Source organism: Heloderma suspectum, chromosome 3 (assembly GCF_057233095.1).
Source record: "Heloderma suspectum isolate Gila_16-S chromosome 3, 16-S_ref, whole genome shotgun sequence".
NCBI classification, from domain to species: Eukaryota; Metazoa; Chordata; class Lepidosauria; order Squamata; family Helodermatidae; genus Heloderma; species Heloderma suspectum.
This window is the reverse complement of record NC_139460.1, coordinates 42,687,014-42,705,337: the sequence shown is the minus strand read 5'-3', so window position 1 is coordinate 42,705,337 and position 18,324 is coordinate 42,687,014. Positions and strand designations below refer to the sequence as shown.

Sequence of the window (18,324 nt, the reverse complement as noted above, 5' to 3'; positions counted from 1 at the left end):
AAGCCAGAGAAAGGTAAAAATGCTAAAAAAAAAAAAAAAATGTAAAGGAGCTGATCTTAATCCAGTAAAGAATCTAGAAGCAGGAACCCTAGTAAAGGTGTGGGATAAAAGCCTCATGTAGAAATGCCCTTAAGGTCAAGCAAAATTCCTAGATATTGCTTGGGATGACTGTCATGTGTCTCTCTGGTTCTTAGTGTTGCGGCCTTGCACTCATGGCAGAGTGCATATTCTTTGTGTCGGATCAGCACTCACTGTACCCATTGCTGGAAGCCACCGATAACGATGATATCTATGGCGCAGCCTGGATTGGGATCTTCACTGGCTTCTGTTTCTTTTGTCTGTCTGTCCTTGGTATTGTTGGTGTCATGAAGTCAAACAGGACAATGCTGCTGGTGGTAAGTAGGGATGTCTGTTGCTGGGAAATCTGGTTCTTTTTTGACTTGATGAAGTTCTGTGGTGTGTATGACTGGATTTGTGACTGCAAGCTGAGCTGCAAGCTTTCCCCTGAACTTCAGGAACTTTTTTTGCACATTTGTTTTTGAGGATTCTGTAATTTACACAAATTTCTGAGCAATTTGCACAAAATTTTGAGCAATTCACACAAATTTCCGAGTGATTTGCACAAATTCTGGCCAAATTTGTGCAGATTGCTCAGAAATGTGTGCAAATTGCAGAACCTGTGAAAACAACATGCAAAATACCCAGAAAATCTGTGAACTGGCCTGACTCATTGCAGATCAAGTCGGGCGCCACAGTGAGAACAGAAACGAAGTCTGGGGGGTTGAACCTAGGACAACTCATTGAACTCCACCCCCAAACAGATTTCTCTGACATCGCTAATGGTAAGTTAGATAGCAACTAAAGGAGCAATCCTATGGCCACTAGACACTGTCTAGAGGGCATTAGGATTTTTCGGTTTCTGGGAACAGAGGTCGGAGGCAGGGCTCTGACTTCAGTTCCCAGAAACTATGCTCCCCGCCCCCTTCACCTTCCCCTTGGAGTTGGCATGGCTTTCTCTGCGCTGGCTACATCTCCATGCTCATAAATGGAGCATGGAGATGGAGAAAAAGAGGCAGTCCCGTGGTGGGGAGGGAAGGAGAACGTGGAAGCTGCATTACGCACCTTCCTATGTGCAATACAGCCTCCCCACTCCCACTCCTAAGAGTGTACAGTGTTCTCATGATCTACAGAATCTGCCAGCCAACTCTGTGTTGGTGTATTCCTGGCTTTTTGCCCAAAGGAGTGGCCTTAACAGTGATAACTGTGTGGGAGGCAGCAATGACTAGGCTGTCAAGGAATTACTATGTTTGCAGAGTTCCAGAAACTAGAATAACTGTGAGTCTTGGCACTTTCTGAACAAATGAAACTTATTGCAGTCCTAACACAAAAGAATAGGGACTGTTTTTCAGTTACAGATATGTGTGCTGTCAATCATTGTGAAAGGTTTGGCAAAAAAAGTGAGAAATATTTTATTCGAAATATATCTATATATCTATATATATATAGTGCTCTATCTTTCCATTGTCATCCCACAAAATTCAGTTGTAAGACAAGAATGTCACTGAAGGAATTATAACCACATGTCTTTAGCTTGAGGGAGGAAATCTTCTAGTTCACTGTGATTAAAAATGTAGTGTAGTCTATAAAGAACCATCTTCCCTTTAAATGAGGTTTTAGCTACTACTACCCACAAAGAATGGGGTGTTTATAAGGAAGTGCTTCTTTTTTTAATGATGTTTTTCTTGAAGACCAGGGTACAGGGTGGGAATGATTTCCACAGCATGGAATACACTATTACAACTTCCTGCTCCAAAGCTGAAAGAGAGGTTTATTTCTAGCAAGATATTTTTCTCAAATTTTAGTATACAAAGCCAGACATGTATAAGAGATCCACAAATCATAGAATTCTTCTGCCAATGTTTACCACAAATGTTTGGGGAAGGGGGCGTTATTGAACGGCTTGTTTAAGCATATATGGTTATCACTTAATACTGCTGCTATATTACAGGATGACTTGCAGGTGTGATTGAACCATTGCAGATGTAGCGCTATAGAAAGGTCATGATGGAGAGAGCTCAACTGTTATGCTGCTATTCCGACCATAGGTGGTGCTGTTGCTGTCAGCTATGCTGCTGTTCTAGAATATTCTTAGCAATAAGGTGATGGTTCTCCTAGACACACATTTGATCTGGCCTCCTCTCTGAAACAGCTTGACATAGTGTCAGAAGTCTAAGCCTTAAACCTTACAAGAATTGCTTTCTGTAGCAGAGTTTTCAGCCACAGAAAGTTTCAGCTTTGACAGACTGGCCAGACTGGAAGGAAAGATTTGCTCATTTCTGCATAGCAGTGAAGTTCAGCAAGGAGACTGGAGAAGTGCAGGTTCTTTGCTATGGAAAGGGGAGCTGACCAAATCTTATGAGGAGACTTATAAGAATGATTACACGGAAGAGCTGGCTAGCTCTGACGAGCCTTTTATTCCTAAATGTAATGTAGTTTCTGAGGGGGCCTGTCTCCACCAGAGAGCTCAAAACCTGAGGAGTCAGTGGACTTTGAGAGCCTGGTATGAGATGACAGAAAACTGTGATTTGGAGGGGGTGGTATAAAAAGGAAGAACATATCAGAGACAGAGTAGTGATGGATATCCTGGACAGAGGACTCTCGGACTGCAAATGCAGAGAGATTTAACTGTAATGAAATGGCAGATCATTCTGACATGGTGAAAATTCCGAACAGAGATGAGAAACTACCAGGAAGATCCCTGGAGGAGATTGCCAGTAAACAGAATCCTAACAGGAGAGATCTATAGACAGTAATACTCAGAAACCCCCTGGAAAACCCAGACAAATTCAAGCATTTCTCAGTTTAGATGTACAAGATGTCAGAGAGACCACAGCCGAAGTGGGGCTGCCCTGCCAAAGGAGCACTTTGCAACAGTCTGCTGTATTAAGACTGGGAGGGAGAATCCTATGGTTGCTAGACAGCGGCTAGACAGCCATAGGATAGGCTGTTTTCTGGGAACCGACCTTGGAGGTTCCCAGAAAACCAGCCTCCCCCCATTTCCACGCTGCCTCGGAGGAAGTGTGGAACAGCCCCGTCCTCCGCACTCACAAGAGGAGCGTGGAGGGGCTGGAAAGGGATGTGGCTGGGGACGTTTCGGGGTGGGGATAGCGTAGCTGCCTGTACAACACATCCAATGTGTCGTACAGCAGCCTCCTTCCCCGCTCCGTGCTCCTGAGGCTAGACAGCCGCAATCAGCTGTCTAGCAGAAAAAGCTGGGCAGGAGAAGCACGGAGGGAATGATCCCCCCTCCATGCTTCTCCTTCCCTGCTTTGGATAGGCAGTCACCTCTGAGTTCAGAGGCGGCCGCCTATCTCTATAGGATTGAGCCCTAAGAGAAGTAACTGATGGCAGTTCAAGATCTACTTTTTCTGGGATCTATTGATTCCCATGATACATCGGTGGCAAGCCCATAGGCTTTCAAATTGATGCAGGTACTGATGTGACAGTAATATCAGGATGAACATGTTCTCTTCTCACCTTGATCCACCTCCTATGCTGAAACCTGCTGACCCTGACACCACTTTAAACAGCCCTGGAGGTATTTGACCTGTATGGCACAATTCTCTGTAGAAAAATTGTACAAGGGTCAAGGTGATTATGCGATTAGAGGATCAAAAGCTGATAACCACCTGCAGTATAAGTGCCAAGATGTAAGAGAAAATAGAGCAGGGGTAGGCAACCTGGTGCCTTACAGAGGCTTTGGACTACAATTCCCATAACCCCTTACCATTGGCCATGCTGGCTGCGGCTGATGGGAGTTGTAATCTAAAGCCTAAGGAGGTTGCCAGGTTGCCTGCCTCTGAACATGTTGAGGGGGTATTTGGAGATGTTGGACTCCTAAAAATAAACAAATGAATAAATCAGAAAAGACATAAACCATAAAGTGCTCACTTGTGAATTTTTCACTTGTGAATTTTTCAATTTTTCTACACAACACAAAAAGCCATGGATCATAACACATTTGCCAGATAGGCCAGAAGAGGCTAGTACCTAATCTATGTGAATATATGGGACGATATTACTAGGGATATCAGATAAATCCGCAAATGAGGCCGGATTCTTTGGAATCCAGCCTCAGGAATCCACCGCAGATCAGGACAACTGGACGCTCCAGGAGGACTGGAGGCAGAACGGCACTCGGCTGCTTCTTGCCAGCCAGAGCCATTCGCCTCCTCCCTGTCCCTGCCGATTGCCATGTCTTTTCTTTTTTTTAAAAAAAAGGCTATCAGCAGGATGTGCCCATAGCCTTATACGCAAAATAGAGCCGTGAATCTTGCGAATAAGCCTATGGACACACAGACTTGGATGCAAGATTCATGAATCTATTTGCATCTAAGTATATGGGCACAACCTGCCAATCGCCTTTTTTTTTTTTTAAAGAAAAGACATGGCAATTGGCAGGGACAGGGAGGAGGCAGACGGCTCTGGCTGGCAGGAGGGAAGGTAAGCGGCCCCCAAGCCGCCCCCCCTCCGGAATCCTCGCAGAGCAGAGCTGCTCTGAGGGATTCCGGGGGGGAGGAACGGATTGCCTCCCCCGCCCCTGGATTCCCCACCGGAACAGACGGTGGGGAATCCATACACCCCTAGGTATTACTTGGTGCTGGTTGACTATTTCCTGAGATACGTAGAAATACTATACTTGATGAGTACATGTCAAGAGTGTTTATAGACATGTTAACACATTTGTACACTTTAGAATTCCCAAACAGCTTGTGACACACAATGCTCCTCAGTTCACAGTTGCAGACTTGAAGCAGTTCCAGATGAAGTATGGTACTGAACACATTATTGCCAGCTCATACTACCCTCAAGGGAATGGTGAGGCAAAAGATGCTGTGCAGACAGCTCAGTGGTCAAATGGTTACTTGTTGTAGTTGGGTTGTCTGGAACCCTCTTCATTTTGAGGAGTATTATTAATCAGACACATTGAATTACTAAGGAAAGATGTATATAGTAAGCAGACCAAATATCTGCATATGTCCATTTGCAAGTTACGCCTATATAACACTCTTTCAAATGTTGCTAGTGTTGTTAAGTCTTCAGTCCATTGTGTTATAGGCAGTGAGCTTTTATCCTTCCAATATCATAGTATCAGTCTTTTGGCAACCAAAAGGGTGTGAAAAATCCATTTATGCTGAACCATGTGTTACGTTCCAAGAAGCAGCTAAGTAATTTAAAAGAACATTTACATCAGTAAATATTAAAGAGCTTTCCAATACAAAACTTATCCGTACAATAACTTCCTCCCAAAAGGAGGCAGCCATTGGGCATTTCCAAAACATATGAATAAAAGAAGCATTGACTGCATTACACCTCCAACAATTAGCCGAATTTGACAAGACGTTGTGGCGTCCAATAGAACCGGAGCAAGAGCTCTTGCTGAATGAGGCGTAACCGAAGATCCATTGAAATGTCCGATACAGACACCAAAACAGCAGTCCACTGATCAAGCAAAATAGGACGTTCCAATTCCCTGTTCCATTCCTGCTGTAAAACACTTGTGTCATATTTATTCATTGATAATAAATGTTTATAAACATGAATCATAGGTTGATATATCTGATCAGCTTCAATAAGTATTTCCAATAGCGAAGGAGATTCCGAGGCAGTAAAAGCAGCAGGACCGCCCCGCCCCCCCCCCCCGAATAGTGTAATGTTCAGAACTGAGGATTTTGAACATGCTGTTGTATTTTTATTTCATTCTGTTTTTTAGGTTTTGTAATGTTTTCAGTTTGTTTTGTTTTGTAAAAATTCACAATAAAAGATTAATTTTAAAAAGATGTCTATAGTAAGAGATAACAGTAACTGGACTGCTGGGAGGCAGTGGAGATGTGGAGCTTTTCTACATGCAGCGTTTACTGTGTACTCGTCATTCCTTACTCATGGTTGTTTACTGGTTCTTTAGATGACGTTGTGACCCTCCAGTTTCACTTCTGTTTTTAAAGAGCACTTGGGGGGGGGGGGTAGAGCGGGATAAATGGAGTATTATTTATGAAAGCAAAAGAACATGTATTTTCCTACTTGTGTAATTGCGTTATTCTTCTACAGCACAGTGCCACCTAGAGGTTATGTAGCAGAAATGGAGGAAAGGAAAAGCTGTTTGTGTAGAGCTTGGATCTCAATTCTGAGACGAAACCAAAGTAGATATAGTGGATTAAGAGCCTTGTACAGAGAAGCTTGTAATGGGGAGCTTTACCATTATGCTGCTATTCCAACCATAGGTAGCTCTGTGAGAACTGAGGCAGTCAGCTATCAGCTATGGTTGGGTCTCGGGACCAAACTCCAGGGTCCCGTAGGCCAAGAAATCCTCAAATGACCACCCAGAGAGTGGCAGGTGATGGGCTCAATGGCAAACAGCCTGGCATTAGCACCTGGACCAGCATGGGCATGCTGGAGCACCTCTATGGTTGACACTGCTTGCCACCGCATCCTTTCTTATTTTTAAAACATTTTCTATTCAGGGAGGGGGCAGCTGGGGGTGTACATGGCTACAGATGCTCATTTTAGTTTTACTTTTAAGATATGTTATCCTTTTCTATAACAAAATGGTGCCTATTCCTATGTACATCAGGGTAGCAGAAGCCAGCTCCATTTTATTCCTGTAGTCATGATGGTGTTGTGATTTAAGTAAATTTAAAATGCAAAATTGCACATGCTTGGGGCATTTAAAAAAAAAATCAGAGTTGGCAAACTGTTCGGGTTTTTTGCTATAACATATCGGGAATGTAGAAAGAGTTTTAAAGCTTTGAATGTCAAGGTGAAGAGAAGAGCAATGTTAGTTGTCTGCTTTATAATTAAACTAACACACAGGGGCATCTAAAGGGCATCCCTCCATAAGGCCATTACATCCAGGTCTAAAATTACCTAGCTGGACCACTGTTCAGGAGTCACTTGTTTCTGTTTTTCTTGTGGATCCAAATCTGAGAGCTAAGTCTGCCTGTGTCTTTTGTTTTGTTTTAGTATATCATCCTGATGATGATTGTCTTTGCCTTTGAAGTTGCCTCTAGCATCACAGCAGCCGTGCATCGAGACTTTGTAAGTAGTCTGTCATTCTTGTTGCTTGGTCTTTTCGCTCACATGTTCTCAGCTTCAGCTTTGCTGTTGAAAGGATATAAGACACAGATCTGAAAAGGGCTCAAGGCTTTAATCAGAAATGAAGATGATGGCTGACTGGGATATTTGCAGGGTTTGGATTTTTTGTTATATCCCAATCAAAAGGAAAGCTTCTTGCCAGTCAACAAGGGAATCAATAGGTTTTGTAGACCAAAGAAACTTGGAGTTATCACTTTAGGATGTTGGTCACTTGCAAACAAAGGGTTGGGCAGTCCCTTGCTCAGAAGAAGCCATGAAAGGCCAGCCAGTCACAATTTTCTTTGTACTTTCCCCATGAAGTAGTCTCCTGCCAAACTTTGGCTAGGGGTATTGATGGGGTTTTGTGTAAATTATTTACCACTTTGTACTGGATGGAAGAATGTAGCTATAACTAATTTTAAACACCATATCAACATGTGCGGGATGGTGTCAGGAATGTAGGCTTCTGTCCTATCTAGAGTCTTCTCCAGAAAGGAATCTGCTTAACGCTTGTATTTCTTCTCCTCTCTCTCACTCCCACGCAGCTCACGCCCAATCTCTTCTTGAAACAAATGCTGGAAAAATACCAGGATCCAGAACCAGTAAACAGTGACGACAACTGGAAGATTGCTGGTGTCTCTAGGACATGGAATCGTCTCATGTTGCAGGTAATTATGATTGTATTTAGCGTGGGGCTATGGAGTGACCCTAATTCTCTCTGGCACTGAGACTGCTTTACTATATATTTCAAGATTCCATAGTGCTCTTTCATGTACACTGTCTCCTCTTTGAAATGAACAAGTTCCTTCTGGAACTTGTTTTAGGTGAATTTAAATAATAAATTGCTCTTGACTACTTAATTGCAAAAAGTCTTGGCTCCTTGAAAGGCTTTTGGTCGACTGTTTAGTGAATTGTTTATCCCTACTTCTATGTTGCCTGCTGTGGCATCCACTTAAAAAAATCTCAGGTGTTTAACCTCAGGCCTGTTTGGGGTCTCAGTCCAGCCTGCTGGGGTTCCCTAGATGGCCATGCCTCCTTCCACTGGCCCCACCCCCTTTCTCCCAACCGCCAATCATTTGGTGGTTTCCTGGCATTTGCACAGTTTTTTCCCCCCTTCCTAAAAGGTTGTATTGCCTCTCCTAAGGCTTAAATTACTGGCTGTAAGAGCTTTAAGCTAAAATATGCTGGTATTTTGCCCTGCTCCTTTTTGTCCTTTGCCCCACCACCTTTTACCCTCAACCCACCACTACCACCACTGGAATGCAGCCCCCAGCTTATCTGAAATTGAATTTGGGCTGAAAGAGGTTTGACATAGCCCCCTTTTTTGAGAATGGGCAGCATAGCCACATCTTTCAATACTGTCGACTCTCAAATATCTTCACTTCCATGCTTACATTCATCGTCTTTATAGTGATGGCTTTTACCCTTATGTTAGGTGAGTAATGTTTGTATATACTCTGACTCTGTTCAGATATATACATGAACATTGGTACAGTAGTAATATGAAATGATCATGACATTGTTTAGAGCAGCAGTAGCTGCAGTAGTCTGAAGCTGCAATATTAGCACACGTAACCCAACTGAACTCACAGGAATTTGCTTGGACATAAACATTCAGAGGATTAGAATTGGGCTGTAAATGGCTTGGAGTAGGCAACATGAAATTCCACCTCTAATTAAGTCTCCTTGAGATCTTGAATTGCTGTCCCTACTTATCCTTTTGCTTAGAGCTGTGCAAGATTCGAAGTTTGCTTAGAGCTATGTGATCTAGCAAAGGCTTTCCATACACGTATGAGATAAACCTGATAGAATAGTTGGGGATAACCTAGGTCAAGGGTAGGCAACCTGGTGCCCTTCAGATGTTTTGGACTACAGGTCTCATAAGACCCAGCCAGTAGGGATGTACAAAAATCACTTACCTTTCGGGGATTATGCTGATGGTTGGGGGGAAGGCATTCCGTCCCTCCCCCCGGAATCCTCACCGGGGGGGGAGGCGCTTCGTTCCTCCCCCCCCCCGGAATCCTGGCCGGCCGGCTGTGCTCCGCAGCGATTCTGTGGAGCCGCCGGCCGGCTCCGCCAGCAGCCGGACATCTGGCCGCTGGCTAGCAGGGATGCAAATGGCGGCAGCCGTAGCCGCCACCGTTTGTGTCCCTGCAGTCAGCTGTGATAGGCTACGTAAATGTTTACGTAGCCTATCACGGCTAATTAAAAAAAAACAAAAACAAACACGTGTACGCAAATGGCAGCGCCCATGGGCGCCGCCATTTGCGTTCCTTATTTTGGCACATCTTAGTCTATGTAAACATTTACGTAGACTAAGACAGCGAAAATAAGGAGAACTATGCTATTTGCATTCCCCTTATTTTCACTGTCTTAGTCTACATAAATGTTTACGTAGGCTAAGACGTGCCAAAATAAGGAACGCAAATGGCGGCGCCCATGGGCGCCGCCATTTGCGTACGCGCGTTTTTTTGTTTTTGTTTTAATCAGCCGTGATAGGCTACATAAACATTTACGTAGCCTATCACGGTGTTTTTTTAAAATTTAGCCGTGATAGGCTATGTAAATCTTTACGTAGCCTATCGCGTTGTTGTTGTTTTTTAACTTGGAAATGGCAGCGGCAGGAGGTCGGAAGACCGGCTGCCGCCGCCGAACCACCGCCGGAGCCGCCGCTGCCAGGAAGATTTGCCCCAGGTAAGTCCCGTCCCGGGGGGGGGCGGTGGGGCGGGCCGTTCCGCCACCAATTTTGGGGGGCCGAATGAGCTGGCATTCGGCCTCCCTGAGATCCGTGGCGGAACTTTCGTACATCCCTACCAGCCAGCATGGACAGTGTAGGGATGTACGAATCCCTTACCTGGCTCCGCGCAGGGGCATCCGCGGTGGGGGGGAGGCGCTCCGTCCCTCACCCCAGAATCCTTGACCGGCCACCTGCAGCCAGACATCCGGCCGCTGGGCAGCCCTACAGGGATGCAAATGGCGGCTGTCGTAGCTGCTGCCATTTGTGTCCCTGTATTGAGCCGTGATAGGCTACGTAAATATTTACCTAGCCTACCATGGCAGAGAGAAAAACCCCAGCATACGCAAATGGCGGTAGCCACCGCCATTTGCATACGCTGGGGTTTCCCCCCCCTGCCGTGATAGGCTACGTAAGTATTTATGTAGCCTATCACGGCAGGGGGGGGAAATACCCCAGCGTACACAAATGGCGGTAGCTGCCGCCATTTGCGTTTGCTGGGGTTTTTCCCCCTGCAGTATTTATGTAGCCTATCACAGCCTCCGCAGGGACGCAAATGGCGTCCCTGCGTTAGCCGTGATAGGCTACGTAAGTATTTACGTAGCCTATTGCAGCTATTGAGAGGAGGAAGCGAATGGCGGCTACAGGACAGCCGCCATTCGCAAAGCAGCGCGGACAGGAGTAGGTAAGTGCTCCGTTTCTCGCACCTTTCATGGATGGGGGCGGTGGGGACTTCGTCCTGCGCACCTTTCGTGGGTTGGGGGGGCGTGGGCTTCATTCCGCGACGGATTTCGGGGGGCCGAATGCACTGGCATTCGGCCTCACCGAGATCCGTCACGGAATTCTCTGACATCCCTAGGACAGTGGCCTTGGCGTTGTACTCCAAACATCTGGAGGGCATAAGGTTGCTTCTCCTGGTTTAGGTCATCAGTTTATCACTCTTCCCTTAACCATCACCTTCCATGTGAGTCCCACTGAAATAAATGGGATTTTGAATGGTTTTGGTTTGATCCAAGACTTGGGAAGCTTCTTGAGTGCAACAGGCTATTACACTTATTTTGTTTCCAGCAATATGATTCCAAGTGGTAACTTCCTGTAAATTCACCTATCAGGGGCAACCTTAATATAAAGCACCCATTGAAGTGATCTCCACATTCTGTCTAGTACTACTCCATTCCAGCAATATTCTAGTAGTTTCACTATTTGTAGAACATGGGAGATGCCAGCTATAACTGCATGCAAGCCTGTCCCACATTGGATCACATTTCTTTCCTTCACAACAAATTTCCAGTTTGTTAAATGACCAAGTAGCTGCTTAATCATTGTAATCCTAACAAACAACCTCTCCCCCTTCTAAACTCAGGATAAATGCTGTGGTGTGAATGGCCCAACAGACTGGCAGATGTATACCTCCATTTTTAGGACCGTGAACAACGATGCAGATTTTCCCTGGCCAAATCAGTGCTGTGTCATGGATACCCTAGGAATACCAATTAACTCGGATGGTTGCAAATTGGGGGTGTCTGGCTTTTACCACAACACAGTAAGAATTTCTTCTTGATCTTGTTTTTGCAGTAATTAAAATGCTTATCTAAATTCTTCCTCTCTGGAGTGTTTCAGTGGCCTGCTGAAACCTAACAGTGTTGTCAAAGGCTGAGGCCCTGAGCTCAGGAATGGTTGCTTGTCTCTTTCTCTTCCTGCTCCCCCACTAGGTTTTCCTTCAAAGACAAATGGTGCTCCACACAAAGATTGTTCAGAAACATAATATTAATTTCTGTGATTCCAGCTCAACAAAGGGAACTGAGAAGAGTGGCAGGTGGCTTCTTCATGGGTGCTAGTCAATGTGATCTAAGATATCATCAGAACCATGTTGCTTCATTAATTTTTTTAAAAATTTGAGACTAGTGGAGTTTAAAAAAAAACAACCCCCCGCACAGTTTTGTGGCACCTTGAAGACTAACAAATTGATTATGGCATAATCTTTTGTTGACTAGACTCCCCTTCCTCAGATTGCATCTGATCATGCCATAACTAATTTGTTAGCCTTTTAAAGTGCCACAAGACTTTTTGAGCCTGTTCGCACATCATGACAAGCCACCATGGGTTAATTAACCCGTGGGGCTTTGCAATGTGTGCTGGCTGCCATTTTGAATATACAAGCCACGATGGGCATGCCACGGCTTGTTGTGTCATGTGAACCCAGGCAGAGTGGGTTATGCAAGGTTGTTCTAGGGTTATCTGAGGGTTAAACAAGATAACCCACACTACCCGGGTTCACCCGACATGACAAACCATGGTGCACATGCACTGTGGCTTGCAGATTCAAAATGGCAGCCGTTGCACGCTGCAAAGCCCCGCAGGTTTATGAACCCATGGTGGCTTATCATGATGTGTGAACCAGTCATTGTCAAGAGGGAAGTGCCATAGCAGGTTTGGGGGAATCCCAAAGTTTGTAGAAGTACAATATATCTGGGGGGGAAGGCTAAGGGAAGGGGAGCCCAAAACAATGAGGACTAAACATGCAAGTGGCCACAGAATGCTGAGTGTTTGGGGGGCAAGGAGATGGAAAATCAGGAGGATAGAATAGAGTATGGTGACAGAAGACATAGTTGGCTGTCTGAACTTTGAACTGGAGCACACCACACTGCAATATTTTGTTACAGGTCTCACTTCTCCCTTTATATTTGAGAAGTAGCACTTGAGTGCCAGGTGTTTGGGGGCTAGCAGGTAACTTGCCACATCAGCGGATTCTGATTTTGTGACCAAGTCATTCTCCTGGTTGAAGAAAGAATCAAAGACAGGCTTCTGTCCAGCATAGGTAGTTGCATCACTTCAACCTTGATGATCATCCTGGTATATACAGAAGCTGGGATATGCTGTGCAGATGGCTATACATTATGTTGTTGTGAGTGACAAGGTGGGTGCTGAAAGCATTTTGCAGATTTTAGGTTGCCTGAGTTCTTGTTCCAGTCCAGAAGGCTGGATATTTGAAGTGGTTAACTAACTTGGGAGTCACCAGGCAAACTCTTTAAAGTCAAATGAAGGCTTGAGATGTCTTGAACTATGTTACCCGGTTGCCTGTTTTCTTATTCTTACGCCTGTTTTCTGATTCTTCAGGGCTGCTATGAAACCATTGCTGGCCCAATGAACAGACATGCTTGGGGTGTTGCCTGGTTTGGGTTTGCCATTCTCTGCTGGACTGTGAGTATCTATTAAGACTTAATTTTTTACATGTTGGATTTCTGGTGGGGTTCGGGGGCTTTAGTTTGTCCCCTTCCGATTGGGATTCTTCTGGTTTAGAATGGAACAGAATCAGGGGCTATGGTTTGTTTATGAGTCTTTCTCTCTTTTTTCCCTTTCAAAAATAAAGTTTCTTGACATTTGGATGTTTTCAAAGCCGCAGCTTCCTGCACTGATATGACAAGCATCAGATTATTTTTGCTAAGTAAGCTTTAGCTTCTGGGTTTGCCTTTTGCTTCAAAGTCTTTGTATATTCATATTTCATTTCTTTAGAGCCTCTTAAGGAAGTTTAAACTGCTTGGAGCTAAATATTTGTTGTAATACTGATCATGATGATGTGACAATCTGTGAAGGGTTTACACTTACATACTATTTTGAAGGCAACGTTTGAAGTACATAAAGATGATGATGTTCCCTTGTTACTAGACTTGCAGTTTCTAGTTTAGCTATTTGACTCTATTCTACCTTAATCTATATTATTTATTATTACATTTATATCCTGCCTTTTTTCCTCCTTAAGGAACCCAAGGCAGTGTACATAATCCTCCTCCTCTCCATTTTATCCTCACAACAACAACCCTGTGAGGTGGGCAGGGCTGAGAGTCTGTGGCTGGCCCAAAGTCACCCAGTGAGCTTCCATGGCCAAGTGGGGACTAGAACCTGGATTTCCCGACTCCCAGTCCAACCCTCCTGCCACTACACCATGCTGGCTCTATATAAATGACTATTACCAGAATAATTCCCCACCCCACCCCACCCCCGCCCTGCACAGACACAACAGCTCAGAGAAGGCAAGTTAACCCTTTAGCCTCATTTCCTACTGAAACAAAGGCAATGTACTTATAACAGTATTTTATGTGCATTCATCTCTTGTTAATCCTGCCTTTTCCCCTCCCACTTTTTAAAGTTTGGATTGTAAGCTACTTCTGGGTGAGACCAATTTTTTGCTTATATAACTCTGTACACTGGTGGTGTATAACTCATGTTGCATGGATATTAGCAAAACCTAGGCAAATAATATAGCCCGATTGGTTGAGAATAGCTGCTAGAAGAACACCTACACTCTTTCCTCAAGCATTCTGGGACCAGTCTTATAAGCTTAGTTTTTTGAGCCAGCTAAGGTCAGATAAGCCTTTTGCATCTGGGGAAACTTGTTTGCAATACTCAGTTTGTTTGGACAGTCCTTCCAGGACACTTGCAATGCCTGCACAGTGCCTAAACCAGTACAACAAGCACCAGTGTAAATGCAAAATGACCTCTAGGGAGACAACAAAAAGAATGTGAATAAAAGCAGGAAGACTGGTTATCGACTAATCAAAGGCATGTAGACAAACATGGCATATACACATCACCTAAATGACAGACCTTGAAGTGTTCCAGAGAGCCAATTGGATTGGGGAGGCCAGGGCTGGGCAGGAAACTGAACCCCAAACTTCATGGCAAGTTTGATATTCTCTCTCTCTCTCTCTCTCTCTCTCTCTTTCTCTCTCAACTACATTGCAGGGTAGGGAACTGTGAACAATTGATGGTGGGAAGGCAAAGCACAGAGAGGGAAGCACTCTGCCTCCACTTCCCTTCTCCCACCACACTCTCTTCTCCCCACCCTCGCTCTAGAAGGAAAGGGATGATGGGCGGGCATCTCATCTGATATACATTCCCTGGCCCATTTTTGTTTTGGCCTTTGGGAAGATGACCTAACTGTTGGAAAAAGGTTGTTGATATGCTGCTGTTATGCTTCTTGTGGTGGAGATAACTGCTATTGACTCTGAGGAGTCCATATATACTACAGAACTGAATTGCTAAGTAACCTAAGCAGAGATATGGTGGGGGCTGAAAATGAATGGGCTCAGATGCCACGTTGAACAGATGGCACAGATAGGTTTAAAAAGGGGACCAAATCCCTCTCCAACACTCCTTCCCTTCCCCAAATGTACCATAAGATGGGGGGGGGTCGTGGTGGGCACCACTGTAGGGCTCCATTTGGCCCTTGGCTAGGGGTGGGCAACCTGCAGCCTTTGGGCTAATTTCAAAAGCCCTCTGTAACTGATCAGTTCACACCTCTGATAAGGTCAGTGTATCACTCCAGCCTGTTGGGGAGGGAGGAAGAGGGGGAGAGAGAAAATGGGGTGGCAGAAAGAGAAAGGATTGGTGGTCCTACCCACTGCTGGCATGTGACCCCAACCAATTAGCCTCCAAGGGAATGTGGCCCTTGACACCTCCAAGGGAAGGTGGCCCTTAACTTTTTATCTAGATGATGCCATGGGATGTTGAGAACCATGGGAACAGCTCTAGATGCTGCCATGGGATGTTGAGAACCATGGGAACAGCATTTTCTTAGGTGTCTCAAGGTCCTGGATGCTTTCACATCTACTTGTACAGTGGACAGACTCGCACAGATTCCTGGAGGAGAAGGCTTTCAATGGCTACAGGTCCTGATGGCTGTATGTTACCTCCAGTATCAGAGGCAGTATGCCTATGTAGCCAGTTGCTGAGGAACATGGGCAGGAGGGTGCTGTTGCACTCATGTTCTGCTTGTGGGTTTCCTGTGGGCAGCTGTTTAGACACTGTGTGAACAGAATGCTGGACTACATGGACCTTTGGTCTGATCCAGCACAGCTCTTCTGATGTTCTTATAGACCTAATGAAAGTCTTACTGTGGAACCTGCTGTGAGTTCTCCCTGTGGTTATTGCTACATCTGGGTAAATTTTGGGAAGGTGGGCTTCAAGAGAGGCTTGCTCCCACAATAGGACCAGTCCAGGACCCAGATAATGTTGCATAAACATCTGGAGGGTGTTCAGAACCAGTTCAATCTGATTATTTTTGGTGCAGACTAGACAGAACCTGCCTAATTCTCCTAATTGCAAGTAACTGGTCCAGGGAGCAAATAATTGTCTCCTTAGAGACAAACAGTACTTTAAAAAGGAAATAATGGAGGGATAAATTTAAGGTTAACTGGTTTTTTGAAATCCACCTTGATTTTGGAAGAAAGACTTGTGAGCCGTGGTGAATTTAGTCTGGTTGTGAACATTTTCCTGGTTTTGGTTGGTTGTTAAATCTGTATAAGTTTTTAATTCTAGCAAAATGGCATTCACTTGTATTTCTCCATGATGGCAAAACATCATGTAGGAAATGGAGACTCTTTGAGCTGAGCCTAGTATAAACCTCCCAGAGTTAATTGCACTCTGGTAATTATGTTGTTTGTAGCAGTGACCTGTCAAGCTACCCTTCTGGTTGGTGGAGTTTTGAGGTGGAAAACCTGGGCAAGATGCAGCAATGACAGATTTTTGAACTCTTTCTCTTTTTTCCCCTTTCAGACGTGGGTCCTTCTTTGTACCATGTTCTACTGGAGCAGAATTGAATATTAAAGAAGCAGTGTCCTGTCAACCTGCCCTTGTTGGAGTCATTTTTATTTTTATTTTGGTAATGTGATGTCTGTGTAAAATATTTTCCTGTCTCGAAGTTCTGAAAATCTCTCCTTAATCCTTCCTTCTCATCTGCACAGTGCTCTTTTCTCCCTCCACTCATCTCAAACATAGCAGGTATAATACCTGCAAGGGGAGAAATATGTTGTTCCCTTAGTCTGCTCTGTGATCTGAAAACGCTGGTGTGTTAAACACCATTGGATGAATATGCTGTGCCCAGAGGTAGTAATAGAGAAGGAAATGGCTCCAAATACATCAACCAATTTGAAGTCACTTGTCTGGAGCAAGTATGTTTCAAGATGTAACACTCCATCAAGTATTACTGAAATTATCATTTCCCTCTGCTTTGTGAGCATGTGTCGGCTCTTATTTCCATTGCAATATCTGAACTATTTTAATGGACCAGTCATCTGCTTACATGCATAAGACCAGAAACAACGTTGTCTAGGAACTGAATTTGGCTTTGAATATTAAATTGGGTTAGTCTGTTTGCTGCAGTGATCAGTGAACTACATGTGTGACACTGTATGCATAGCTACCTGTTTCACCTTGTCACTGGTATGCACACACAATACACACCTTTTCCTGTGGTACTTTGTCTGGCCAGCCCATGGTAATATTTCTAAATCACCTGCTTAGGAGAGATCTGTTTTTTAGCAATAGAAGAACTGTATTTGCAAATCTATTAAATGAATGGTCATGTTCAACATTTTCTTCTCCTCGTGACTTAAATATATCCTGTTACTAGAATTCACTAGAAGCTCATGCTCCTTAATGTAATGCATCCTTTTCCTACCTGGTGCCATCCAAAGCTGGGCTACAACTCCCATGACGGGAGGCTGATTGAACATGAGGGCAGCTAGCCAACTGGTTATACAAAGAATATTTTTAAACTGGCCCATACATCAAATTGTGTGCCTTTTTTGTGCTGTTGTGTTCCTTGTACAGAAGTGTTTTAAGATGAAAACCGTTTTTCCCACATGTTAAGCTCTAAGAACTTACCACTGCTCTGTTTCAGAGTACCTGTATATTTTGTTTTTCTTCAAGTCTTTAATAATAATAAAGTGGAGTTTAAAAAGTGAATCTTTAGGACAACTGGAGCGTTGTCTCAGATGTGACCCAAGAATTTTGATCGTATATTCTAGTGTCTAGTTGCACTTCTGGTTTTCTAAAGCTGAAGGACTGGAATGAATAAAAGTTTTTAAGTTGGAGGGGAACCTTCAAGGACAAACTGGCTAGATAATGCCAAAGAAACATCCGTGACTTCAGTTTTTATGGTGAAAGTAATAGTATCCTTCCACAGTGGGATTCTCTAGCTCCAGAACCCAATCCCTTGTATAGCATGATAAAGTTGATATATCAAGACACAACCCTGCCCACTTACTAGAAATTTGACTTGCAGATTCATTAACTATAAATGGAATATTATGTCTAGGGCAAGACTCATGTGGTACATGAAAACCTAAGGAGCTATTTATATTACTTGGGATTTAACAAGGATTTGGCTGTTTAGAGGGCACCTCTAGTCTACTGCTGGAAACACTGGGAAGATATTTTCGTTTTTAATAAAGAGCCCCTCTTTTCTTTCTCTCTCTCTCTTCATAACTTTCCCTTGGTATGTATGAACCCTTTTTTCTTAACCCCGCCTTCTCATCTCTGAGCAACATCATGAGCTGTTTTCTTAACTGCTGAGGAAAAGGCTGTACTAGACTTCTTCAACCAGTTAAACAGGTGGTGTGGTCTTTGACTAAACTGCTAAGTATGGGCTGGTGGTTCTGCATAACTGGATTTTGCTA

The 18,324-nt window shown here is 44.2% G+C and overlaps 1 protein-coding gene across 1 annotated transcript in view; it reads left to right on the top strand.

Moving 5' to 3' along the window:
• Positions 1-18,116, top strand: part of UPK1B (uroplakin 1B) — a 32,682-nt gene extending 14,566 nt beyond the window's left edge. Inside the window, exons 3-8 of the mRNA XM_084841667.1 lie at positions 195-395; positions 7,021-7,095; positions 7,677-7,799; positions 11,229-11,408; positions 12,983-13,066; positions 16,421-18,116. Coding sequence (XP_084697793.1) covers positions 195-395; positions 7,021-7,095; positions 7,677-7,799; positions 11,229-11,408; positions 12,983-13,066; positions 16,421-16,471 — 714 coding nt within the window. The 3' untranslated portion in view covers positions 16,472-18,116. The remainder of the gene's footprint in view (positions 1-194; positions 396-7,020; positions 7,096-7,676; positions 7,800-11,228; positions 11,409-12,982; positions 13,067-16,420) is intronic.
• The last annotated feature ends 208 nt before the right edge of the window (positions 18,117-18,324 follow it).